Raw genomic sequence first — 13,136 nt, 5'->3', positions numbered from 1 at the left:
ATCCATATGCACATCCAGCCTAGCCCATGGTCAGAAAATCCAAATTTATTTTGTGTATTTCATAGGTTAAACAAAAATATTCATATATACTGTATATTCATGTAATATATTTTGCAATACTTCAAGCATTTTATGAAAGTGATACATATACAAAGCTGGTCAAAATGGTAATCACAATGCAAGTGTGTTGAAATTTTACTATGAAAATATTAAGAAACTGCGTTAATTTTCAAACCTAAAATTATTATGAATGTAGGCCAAATGCTATAAAGCAGCTCAAGGATGTCACACATCTTGTAAAAAGTGTGTTGAGTGTTTGTGTTTCAGCTGAGCTCATGTTCTGTATGCAGAAGGTTCCCAGTTCAGTCCTTGGGATTTCCGCTTAAATGACTCTGGTGGCAGGGTTGGGAAATACTTCTACCTGAAACTGTGGATAGGTCCTGCTAGTTCAAGCAGAGTAGTGGTCTAGGTGGACCTGGTTACTTCGCTCAGTATGAGGTAGCATCGTATTTTTAAAAGAGTGTGTACGTCACCACAGAGGGAAAAGCAAAGGGCTACATTTATGCAAACCAGTGCTGTTAGTTAAAACAGATTTAGTTATCCTTATTTTACAAAGTTTTTGAATCTTTGGTTGATCCTAAATGCTTAATTGGTTTAGACTGGGTTTTTGGGGGGGAGGGGGATGAAATTATTGCTTGGTTTTGAGTTTTCTTCATCATGTGTTCTTTAGATCTAGATGCTGAAAATGATTCACCAAGATGGTTATCAAATTTACTCATCTGTGTACTTCTGATTTTTAAATGTGCTGAAATTATCAGCTGCCTAGTTCTACTTCATGATATTAAATGTGAGGTAAAAATGGTTGTGTGAAATCATGTTGAATGGCATGTGGAGAAATAACATTTGAGAGAGAAGATCCACCTAAGCAGCCCTGTCAGCAGAAGCCTTGTGCAAGGACTATAACTTGTGTGATGGGACTTTCCCTCTTCTCCTTCCTTCCCTTGCCCCCCTCAGGCTCCATGGGCCTGGGAAAGCCGGTTTGCTCACCTCTCTGGCTTTCAGGGTCTGGACCCTAAACTGCAGGCTGCTGCACTCTGGTCTGCTTGGGCCCTGCTTGCCTAGCAATGTGGATGGCACTGTATAATACAACAACAACACCTACTTTAAATGCAATCATTTAGGTCAAAAGTTAAAAACAAAAGATTTCAAATCAAGTCAGCAACAACTTGGTCTTCAGTACCACCTACAGATCCTGGCTGAGCACTGCAATTCCTTTCCCCAAAAGACTATTATTGTTCAAACATATTACCTGAAACCTGAAAAAGCCTATGCTTTTCCTATTGGTCTGTGACAACTGCTGCCTGGTCACAAATACTCCCATTTTAGGGAAGGTGATTGAGAGGGTTGTGTCTCAACAGTTGCAGGTATTCTTGGATGAAACAGATTATCTTGACCCATTTCAATCTGGATCTAGGCCTAGTTATAGGGCTAAATTGACCTTGGTCACTCTCTTTATTGGGACAAGGACAGGCAGAGTGCAAACCTGTTATTTTTACTTAATCTCTCAGTGGCTTTTGATATCATCCTCCATGGTATCCTTCCAAGCTGATTTGGTGGGATAGATATTGAAGGTGTTGGGTCATTTTCAATTGGGTGATTGTCTTTTGGCACCCTGGGCCTTGGGGTGCTGTGGGGTATCATCTTGTCCCTAATGTTGTTTATAAAAAGCCATTTAAGGCAATCATTTGGATATTTGGGGGGAAATGTCAACAGTATGCTGCTGATACCCAGCTCTTTTTATCTGAAATAGCCAAATCAAGAGGCTGCGCGATCCTTGGGCTGATGCTAGGACTCAGTGATGGGCTAGATAAAGGCCAGTAAACTGGCAAGATGGAAGCCCTGTGGGTTGGTGGGTCTTGAGTCCAGATAATTGGTCAATAGCCTCTTTTGAATAGGGTCATACATCCCCTAGCAAAAAATAATATTTGGTGTTGATTAATTAGGTTTTTGTCTCTGGTTTAGAAGTCCATGCACGTTGTCACATGCATTTGTGATATGTAAGCAAGCTTTGCCATTTCTTTCAATAATGCAAGCAAATCAGCTGTCCCTTTGCATGCACAGAGCTCATCTTCATCACAGTTGCTACCTTTCTCTAGCACAAGGTACCAAATTGAGGACTACAGAGTCCTTATTGGCCACATAGTTATTCTGCAACAGAACACCCCATACATATTTTTTATTTAGTATAAAACAAGTCTTACATACTTTTGTACTTAAAATTAAAAAGAGATTTGACCACAAACAATGAAAAATGTGGATATAAAAGTTGTTTTGTTATTCTGTTCCGATATTATCTGTCATTCGGGACTGTTCTTGGGCTGATGACTAAATACCTTATTATTAATACCCTTTATTCTTTGGTTTCTTAAGACTGATGGAAGGGGGGGAAATAGCTGCAAATGCAAGATCAGAAAATTAAACTGGATTTAATAATAATTTATAATTCTTAACAAGCTTCGCCTACATTCAGAAGCAATTAGCATTTCAAAATTAAGGGATACATGCCTATATATTTCAAATGGTGGCATATTCTGCCTTTTAGGATTGTTGGGTTGAAAAATTAAGTGCTTTTCTGAGGCAAGTCTGCCAAAGGAAACAATGCACTAGGGAAAGAGATCATGCCAGATACTAATATCTGATATTTAATGACTGAACCATGGTAATTTAATAAACAAACCAAAATTAACCAAACAGAATTTAAGAGAATTTAGGCATGTTTTAATCCTCACTCACTCAAGCCAACAGCTCAGGTAGGATTTTCAAAAGCTAGGCCCCCAAATCACATTGTGAGCCATTTGGATTTTGGCGGCTAGCTCAGGTGCTTTGAAGAAAAATCTTCCTCAGAATTAAATAGTGGTGTCACTTCCAAGTAATACTTTCTCCAGATAATGCCCTTTTAGTAATCTTGTTACCTCACTTCCTCACAGAGGAAGATCTAAAGGGACAAAGCTCCTATTATCTTAATACATTCCCGGGAACTTTGCTAAGGAGTTTGGTCACTGAAAAGCTAACCTCCTCAAGACCACTCAGCAATTTGATTGATGGTTTCTTCTTGTGTTTTACGATTTCGCTGCTGCTTCATCCAAAACAGTTTGTATGGATTTGTTTTTAATTGATTGTTTTGTAGAAATGTAGCAAATGCAAGGTTTCTTGGTATTAGGAAAAACACAGACTCAAATCATTACACGTACTATTGCTAAATGTTGCCTGTATATTTTAAATGAAATTGTTATTAATGTTGGTAAATTAGAAGTTTTGAGATTTGGTAGTCATTTCCTTCCCAGAGTACTTTTGGATCTTTACTACTCTAGTATATATATTTTTTAATCCAAGGCATCTTTAGCCAAGAGACTGAATATGATTCTACTTCGTGCCAGAAATGGCCAAACTGAATGATCTGAATTTGAAATCCAAATGGCATTTCAATCGATAAATGGGGGTAGTTAAATATTTTTGGCCATTTCCTAATTTACATATGCTAAAGTGTGCACCTGCCTTGTTTTCTAGTATTTGGCCTCAACTCCTAGCTTTAAACTGTACATATTTTGGAAAGTTCATTCACATGGAATCTTATATTTAACAGTTTCATGGGGTTGTTTCTTTGGGACGAAAGGAGTTTCTCAAGAGCCTTTTTTTCTCTGCTCCCAATGAAAAGAGGAGAGCAAAGCCATCCGCTTACCACAAAGCAGTCCCACCACAAAGGAAAGATTAAGGGTTTAGGGAGAGGTCAATGTGGGTTTTTCTCTAACTAAACACTTTCCTAAAGTTTCCTTGTGGAAAAAATAATGAAGTCATCTAAGAGTTTTTAAAGAATTTTTATTTCTTTTTCACCGTCTGCATTCGCTTGTCTTCTCAGCATGGATGTTTAATCTTTCTAGGCTTTGTGAATTGGCCCAAATGAATAAGTGGTGAGCTGTCTCTCTAGGAGCTAGCGGCTTATTCTAAGGCCCTAATCACTGAGTAAACACATCTTTGCCCTCCCTCTCTTACAACTGCTATATAATAGTGGAGATTCTAGCACAGTAACCTGGATATTGCAGAGATCCACGCTTTGAAATGCAGAATGGCTGATCCTCCAAAACAGACAGTGCCTGATCTTCTCCTGCCTCTTTCTTCTTTTTTAAATTAAATATCACCACTGAGATGCTGTTTTATTGCCTGATATTGTGCATTAGTGCCCTGGATTTTCAAGTTTAGTTTCAGTCAACATTGTTGGCTGCACTTATATGGAACTGTGCATGTTAGGCTTATTGGTGGCCTTTTCTGGTGCATGTGTACTTGGTTTTGAATCGCTTTTTAAATTAAAGCGGACAAACATTAATGTAAATGTCTAATCCCTTTTCCAAAGTCTACTGTTGAAATGTTTTATACTTTTAAAATCGATTTTGAGGACTTACACAAACTCTGTATTTTATAAATGTGCTGATTTAAATGAATATGTTGTTAGAACAGATGTTTCTATGCATTCAACATATTTATTTTTAACTGGCAATTCTTAGCTGGTTAAATACATTGGCTCTGATCCAAAGAGTTACTTTGGGCATGCCCAGTGCTATTTCTTACTCCCTATAACCCCTGCCTCTTGCCATATTGCAAACTGTTTTTAAAATGTATTCCAGAAACACAATTTCAGAACCCACATTATGTGTTGAGCTAATTGCATCTTGACCAATTCCTTGAGGGGCAGATCTGAATGTATCATAAAAAGACAATAGTTTTCATGAAAGATGCTTGCTCATTATTACTCTTAAAGAAGAAGCGGTTTAATAGCCTTATGTGAGAACAGCTTGCCAGGTAGCCATAGGTTGTAAGGAAATGGAGCAGGCTGGTGGACAAAGCCATCCCTGCTCCACCAACCCACTTGGTTCCCATGCTGGCAGCAGATGAATGGGATTCACTGCTTCTGGAGCCAGCAAAACATCTTCCCCACATCAGTCCATTTGGTAGAAGGCACTTACAAAACCCAAGAAGCCCATATTTCCACCATGGAAATACAGGCTCCTACTTTCTTAGGCTAGTTGAAAAAAGTTGCAGATTGGTAAGTTTTGGGTTTATTAACAGGACAATATTTTAATAAGTTTCAGTTAAATTTGTCTGTTGTCTACAGAAGCTGAAATATTAGGAACTGAACTATACCTCATCTTCCTAGGGTGGACTTTGCCACTGCAGCCTCCTGGAATAATGTTTCTTGTGAAACTGCCAGCAGTACAAAACTACCTATGAAACTACGATTTGAAACTACCTGTGAAATTAATACTTAGGTTTATCTAAATTGTAAATGAATGAAATTTTATGTTGTAAAATTTTATATAACATTTCCAAGCTATGAGTTGTGTGGTATCAGAATTTTTTTGGTGAGTTTTCTTTTTATATCAGCTACTGTATTTTCAAACGTAATTCAGAATCTAGACAATTTGATAGTTATCAATTTCCCTGAGATGTTGGGTAAAACAAAGCAACAGCATAGTGTGATAGAGTAACATTATTAAACTTACTGTAAACTCAACAATTTAGTTACCGGTAGTTTTAAAAGAAAATTGAAACAAAAACCAGTGTTGTTATGAGATAAATATACTCTGTTAGATCGAGACTGAATGGAGTTTGGGTGGAGGGGTTAGTGGTGGGTGAGGCAAGTTTCCCATGCTGCTCCAGAGTTGGGTACCCTGCAGAACAGTGTGAGCTGCTTGGGGAAGGGGAAATTGCCTTGTCTTGCCTCACCCCTTTCTGCTGGATCTCTGTCCCTTTTGTGAACAGATGGATGTTACCCAATGCACAATATAGTTTTATCCATGTGGCCTGGGAATCAGGGATTAGTTTGCACAGGAATGCTCTTTCCATAGGACTAAAACCCAAGTAAATGAGAGATTTTGCCCCATATCCAGAGAAATTTTTGAATACACAATTTCCCTAGATCCATTTTGTGTGTGTGTGTTGCTGTGCACAAAAGGAAATAAGGTGCTACATCCCTTGTTTAATTCTCCCTCTCCCTAATGCATAGTAAACCTCCTATCCTAATGCCATTGCATTAAAATCAGCTATTGGTTGTACAGTAGTAAGTATTTGCAACTGATTAAATTCTAAATTCAATTTTGGTGATCATGACAGAATGTAAACTTTTCTTCTTTTTATATAATAGTCACAACATTATTATTTCTGTAGAAAAAATGTTCTTAAATAAACATTTTGGCCATGGGCTCTTGATCGCAAGAATAGAGTAGTTCACTTTCTCTCCAAATACCATTAAACAAAGAATTGTTTCTATGGAAGCAGCAGCGGAGTGCTGGGTGCTGAGATAGGTGAAAGGATGTTCCAGCAATATCAATAGGATGCCTCCAAAATATTTGGTTAGGGCTGAGACAGAAATTTCACTTATATCTGAAAGTGGTGATGGTGTGGGCAAATAAATCAAAATATCATGCTAACACTCCCCCCCCCCCCCGTTTTTCAGAGAAAGCTGCTTGCTGTCTACCTCCACCATGACGAAAGTGTGCTAACCAACGTGTTCTGTTCTCAAATGCTTTGTGCCGAATCTATCGTCTCCTACCTTAGTCAGAACTTCATAACCTGGGCATGGGATATGACAAAAGAAGCAAACAGAGCAAGGTAAATAATTTGGAGTTGAATATTAAACTGTTTTAAGAACTCAGGAAACTCAGTGTATCTTTATAATATATGTTACATAGTATACCTTCTGTTTAAATAATAGATTTTGGGACTGCTCCCCCCCCCCGCCGCCTTTATTGTTCAGTGATTTACTTTTCACAGGCTAATGTTCTCAGGATGCCGCCACTGTGGGTCCAACACACCCTTCCCCACTCTGTTCATTCACAAGTCTCCTGGGCCATTCTCTTCCTCCTGTCTGCCAGGGTTAGGTGAATGAGGAGAGTGAGCAAGAGAACCAGTGAAATATCTGAGTGAGGGGCATTATGACTGCATCCTTTTCTGGCGCCTTGGAGGATACATTTAGAGTCACCATCACCCAATGAAGACCTGGAAAGCATTTTATCAACAAGTGGAACCTTCAACAAAGAGATGCGGTGATCTGATTCACACATCATATTAAACTGTAGTTAAAATAAACTATAGTTCAATGTGAATGATCTTGCTGGTACACACTGCTCAAATGCCCATTCTTCACTCTTCTTCCATTCCTGCTGCTTCCATGCCAGGAAGGAAACTAACTAGCTTGCTGTTCCATGTGTGGAAAAATATGTAGATTAGGAGAGCAGCATAATGTGGACTTTTGAAATGCATCCACTTTTGAGACGCATGCACTAGCATGCTGCTCATTCAAATTGTTTATTTCATAGTTTATTTTTACTATGGCTTAAGATGTAAAGTGAACTGGGCCAGTGTGGCCTTCTTCAGTTCAGATTTCTAGCCTACCAGTCATGCCTTTTTTCAGCACATACTCTGTTGTATTCTTTTTCCTCCACTTGATTTTCTGTCTATTAGCCCCCAATACTAAATCAGGATTTCTGTGCCGATTGACACATACCAAGTCCTCTTTTACCTGTTTTGGGGTTTCTTCCTCAGGGTTGTGTTTTCCTAAAGATTTTTCATTTTGGGTGGAAACCATTGGGTTCTCTCCACACCTGATGATACTTCCCCTGTGTGTGTGGTGGTGCCAGTTTGGCTGTATAAAGATTCAGACTTGGAGAATGACTTCAAGGGTGGTATAAGAAGGAAGTGTAGCAAACCTCCTGCAGATTGATGCAGTGATCTGTTGTGTCTGGGATGGGGAATTAGAAAGGAGAGAACTTTCTGTTATGGGATAGAATAAAGCAGTGGGATGGACCTGTAGGGTGTAAGCAAGTTGCAACCTGTTCCCACATCCTGATGAACTGTATAGAATATTGCGTTGCATAGATATGTAAGTGTAATATCAGAACCATCTACAAACACCCATTTCCCATCTGTCTCTTTGTTATTAATAGTTTTTTAATACCCCACAGGAAGTTTAGTTTGAAGGGCCTCTGTGTTGAGCTCATGTGGGAAAGTTTTGTAATATGAAAAATAACCAGAATTGCTACACTGGGTTTAATCTGATCCATTTGACTTTCGTCAAATGCAGCCTAATTGTGATAAATAAAGGCAGAAGTTTTCCCATATGGTGATACAGTTGTTGGGCTTTAGATTGCACTTAATTGTCTGCTGGCAATAGTTCCTTACCAAAGTTCTTTCTGTAACTGGTGGAATGTGCGGGTTATGTCATTCATCATGATAGTCTTTAGAAATATTGTATGTACCAATGAGCCTATGTCTATATATTTTTATGATGGAAGGATCTTAAAATTGTAGTAGCTGATCTCCTTTTTATTAACTTCAATGATGGTCTCATTCCATGTTGCTATTGATAATTGTTACTTAATATAAACAGAGCACTTAAGAAATCACATGGTTTTGTGTTCCTATCGGACTAGTTCACTGACATGTGCATTCCTCCACCATGCCGCCCGGTAACTTACAAATGAGTTAATTGCAGTTAACTTTTCAAATTAAGACTGAAACATGCAATGTTCTTGCATAATACTCCACAGACTACTTGGATGCATTTACCATAATCTTAATTTAATTTAGATTAGCTCACAGTGTTGACCCGTGCTTTTAATTGTTTTAATTACTATTGAAAAGAGGGATAAAAAGTACTTTCTAACACAGATATGAATGGAGTAACTATGCTTTTTAACACGGCAAAATATGTGGACAAGAGATTGGGCTAAATCTTACATGCTGCCATTCACTGGGGGTAGGGAGTTCCCTCCTTTCCTTTTATCCCACAACTTGGTGTCGAAGGAAACACTATTTCTAAACCATCTGCAGTGGCTAAGTTCAGTCGACTGCCTGCTGTTATATTGTTCTAGTCTCTGTTTAATTCTCTAGTTTCTTTTATTTTACAATGACAAAAAATTGCAGTGTAGTTTCTTTTGAAAATCTGTGTTTGAGGGAGGTTTTTTTATGACTGACAATCAACAGGCATGTCATTGCTTTGTTGTGTTTTACTAAAGAAGTCTATTAAGTAGCACAACTTTGATACACTAGTTATAAGAGTTTGCAGGTTACAGAGACACCTGTGGTGACCAAAGCGACAGAAGCTGCTTATTAGAAAGAGTCTGTACAGCTGTGTCCTATTAACTCCTTATGACACTTTTAGAAACACTTAATAAAGGGCTTGTTTAAGGCTTTATAGCTATTCTCAATGGATCTAGAACCTGATTGTGAAATACAATAAGATGCTTAAGCTTACACGTTTGGGTTTTGCTATCAGTTTATGACAAAGGAATTATTGTATAGCAGTTTTCAAATGGCTATATATAAACAAACGATTTTTTATTTAATTTTATTTCATTAGAGCATTTATAACCACCCTTCTTGTATAAATACACTCTGCTCAGGGTGTCTTACAGCCTATAAAGATTGCGATTTAATAAAACGAGCAAAAAAACTTTTCAAAAGAGATGACATCAGCAGTTTTTTAAAAAATCATTACAACATTGTCTACCTCATAAAAGAAAAACCTGCCAGAAAAAAGTCTTCAACAACCAGTGAAAAACAATGACAGAGGGTGCCAGCCACATTTCATGAGGTAGGATATTGGGTGCAGCTACTGAGAGAGCCTTCTCTTTTCCCTCCCAGCCATGCTTCCATTCTAGGTGGAGCATAGGGAAGGTCAAAATACAATTAATACTTAATATATACATATAAATTTAGGTTACTCTTAGGCTGCAGGGTTATTCATGCAGCATGGGGATAGTGAGGAATTGCTAACTAGAGACCATAGTGCTATCACATGAAAATTGTGAAGGCTACTTCAATATAAATCTAACAGATGGGGTAATATTAAATTACTATCTTCCCAACACAATATATTAAAAATATAAAGTCCTGGCTATGATTGTTGATAGACTTTGTTATGTGTATCTACAAATATCTGTTAACTTAATATGGACCTGTCACTTTGGTGGTATGAGGACAGATTAAGGTTAGATATTTTATTGAAAATTAAAGCAAATGTCTTGGACTCTTAAGTGGGTGGAAAGACATTCATAGAAAAATTGTTCCTCCAACTGGAGGGTCAGACTTGATTTTGGGTGGGTTCTCCCTCCTCTAGAAACCCCCATCATACCTTTTTTCATGTTGTTCAGGAGGAGCCCCTGATCCTCTGGAGAAGCTGGTGATAGCACAGGTGGCTGCTGGGATAGGGGAGGAAGGGACCTTTCCTTCTGTGAACTTCCTTCTGCTTGCTTTTCTTAGAATCCAAGCTATTGTATGCATATTTCCAGAAAGTAGCGCCCAATTTGAAAAGCGGACAATTGGATTGCCAAACCAGGTGCATTACTACTGCAGCCTATTGGTTCTTTCTCCCTCCATTTCCTCACTCTGCAGCCTTTATTCAGAGCCGCTATTATCTGCAGAAGGAGTAAGACCTAAAATTGCATTTTACCTTCCTCTCATTATGATGGAGGATTGAAAGAGATTATGTGGGGCCAGGAAGTCCACAGTGGAGCACTGATGCTCATCCTTACCTGATGGCCTTATTATTGTTAGCAGCAAATAAAGTTTATTATTCTTGCACCCAAAGTGGTTGACATAAACCATAAAAAACCAACAAAGCCACAATTAATTTATCAAGTTAAATAAAATGCAAGTTAAATAATAGCAGCTACTGAAGAATCATATCAATTTCTATGCACATGGTTATAACTCATCAGCAATTCAGGATCAAACTCATTGACCAAACACATGTCTGTTTGTTGTGTTTAGCCCCAAGCCCTTGAGTACAATATTTCAAATCCTCTTTTCCTTGGCCGGTGCTTGCTAGTCTTAATTTTAAAATGTTTATTTCTCCTTTAGTGTCTCAGCTTAAGAAAGGGGTAATTGACATACACATTTCCTTATTTCCATGACCAAATAATTAGCCAGATTCACATATCATACATCCTTTTTGCTAGTTCATCTGAATGAAAACCAGTAGATTTACTGCTTTTGTATGTACTGGTCTCCGTTCACATGCAAGTGATGACAGATGCCCTTTTAGTCTGGTCTTTGCCACTTCTGAATGTTTTTAAGTCAATAGAGAAAGTGGGAGATAACCATTTTAAGTCAAATACATGTTCTAAATCAATGTCACTTTGTGATTTAGTTGGAAGACATGAAAAATACAGCAGCCAGTTTAAGCATCACCCACTTGCCTTCAGTTCTGATGGCTTCTCATGGAATGAAATAAAATTCAGCAAGAGGTAACTTGCAAAAGAATTGGATCTGTTCCTGTTTAGATAGCAGTCCATTCTTAGACTTTTGTCTAAGTTTGTCAGAAATTGTTTCTATTTTGTCTATAATAATTTAAACAGTTCAATTTATTACAACAACATAATTATCAAAGGTGCTTAAAGGTGCCCGGGTCAGGAGTCTAATTAATGTTTTAAGAAATAAAGATTTACTACCAGGCAAGTTTGTCATTTTGTCTGTGGCATGTTTTGTAGAAAAAGCAGAGGAGAGAAGTTGAGGAGGAAACCCTCCTGTTTCTTGATTATATCCCACCCGCTCATTTTCTCCTTTTCTCCTTTGCTTTTGATTTTAGTGGTGGTCTTAACAGAATGTCAAGATCAATTTGAAGCATGGTTAAACTCAAGGTTTGCATTCTGCCAGCAGCAATTGTCCCTACAAACAATGCTGTGTGCTCTTGTAACTTCAGAAGCTTTTAGAAGGATCATGGCAAGGGCAGCATCTAATGACTTTATTAGTATAGGGTTTCAAAACAGCCTCAGTAATTGTTCACATCTCTTTGTCATGTAGTCATAATTACTGCATAACATTGTTCAGGGTTGCACTTGTGAATGGTTTCCTAATAGCAAGAAATGAAGAAAAAAGGGAAGGGATGAAAGGTGATTGTCTCTTCACACAGCCTGTATTCAGATAGTGCAAGAGCTGTTTGTAATGCTGAATATGTCTACTAAACAAGGAAGATCCATATTTAAACATATATACTCTTTGAGATGATACCCTGTTAGGTGTTTTGAAATATGTATCAAAAGGACATTAAGGCCTCCACATCTAGAAAAGGAAAGTTGTGATTGATGACCTATAGGTTTATGAATGTTAAAGGTGCACAACTTTCCTCCTTTGATCTGGCTTGGTTTTTTGTTTAAATTACCGTATTTTTCGCACCATAGGACGCACTTTTTCCCCTCCAAAAATGAAGGGGAAATGTGTGTGCGTCCTATGGTGCGAATGCAGGCTTTCGCTGAAGCCTGGAGAGTGAGAGGGGTCGGTGCGCACCGACCCCTCACGCTCTCCAGGCTTCGCGGACCTCTTCGCAAGGAGCGGGAGCACTCCGGCTCCTTGCGGAGAGTTGCCAGCATGCCGAAGCCTGCGCGCGCTGAGCTCAGTGCGCCCAGGCTTCGCGGACCTCTCCGCAAGGAGCCGGAGCGCTCCGGCTCCTTGCGGAGAGTTGCCAGCATGCCGAAGCCTGCGCGCGCTGAGCTCAGCGCGCCCAGGCTTCGCGGACCTCTCCACAAGCAGCGGGAGTGCTCCCACGGCTTGCAGAGAGCTGCCTGTTTGCGGGCTGGGGTCGGGGGAAGCTCGAGCTTCCCCCGCCCCAGCCCCGCGCCTGGGGGGGGGGGGAAATAATTTTTTCCCCTTTATTTCCCCCCCAAAAAATGGGTGCGCCCTATGGTCCAGTGCGCCCTATGGTGCGAAAAATACGGTACTCCAAATAACATTGCATGCCAGTCAATACTCCCTAGGCTCATGTCATCAAATTAATACGCAGAATTCTTGTACCGCTGAAGGATAGGCTGTTCTGCTCTTGAAATGATTCTATGTGCAGAATCTTTAGTCAATGAATTAAGCAAGAATACATTCCAGAAACTGTTGTGGTGCTACATCTAACTCCAATTGAGCAGTGGCCTCAGTCCTGGGTTCCTACTCCATAGCCCCTCAATTGCAGGGGCATCAGGAAAGGGGTGGCATTGGCTTACAACTCCTCACTGTGAACTGTTGAAGCTGCTCCAGCTGTATGTTGCTGTATGTTGCAGTGCTTCTAAACCGTTCACCAATGAATGCCTGCTGGTATT

General features: G+C 39.2%; 1 protein-coding gene across 1 annotated transcript in view; it reads left to right on the top strand.

Moving 5' to 3' along the window:
• The window catches only part of FAF1 (Fas associated factor 1), a 166,837-nt gene that overhangs the window by 108,386 nt on the left and 45,315 nt on the right, over positions 1–13,136 (top strand). Inside the window, exon 13 of the mRNA XM_081913955.1 lies at positions 6,509–6,663. Coding sequence (XP_081770081.1) covers positions 6,509–6,663 — 155 coding nt within the window. The remainder of the gene's footprint in view (positions 1–6,508; positions 6,664–13,136) is intronic.

The sequence above is a fragment of the Podarcis melisellensis genome, assembly GCF_964234715.1.
Source record: "Podarcis melisellensis genome assembly, chromosome: 6".
Taxonomy (NCBI): domain Eukaryota; kingdom Metazoa; phylum Chordata; class Lepidosauria; order Squamata; family Lacertidae; genus Podarcis; species Podarcis melisellensis.
The sequence above is the reverse complement of the archived record's forward strand: the minus strand, read 5'-3'. Positions and strand labels throughout refer to the sequence as shown.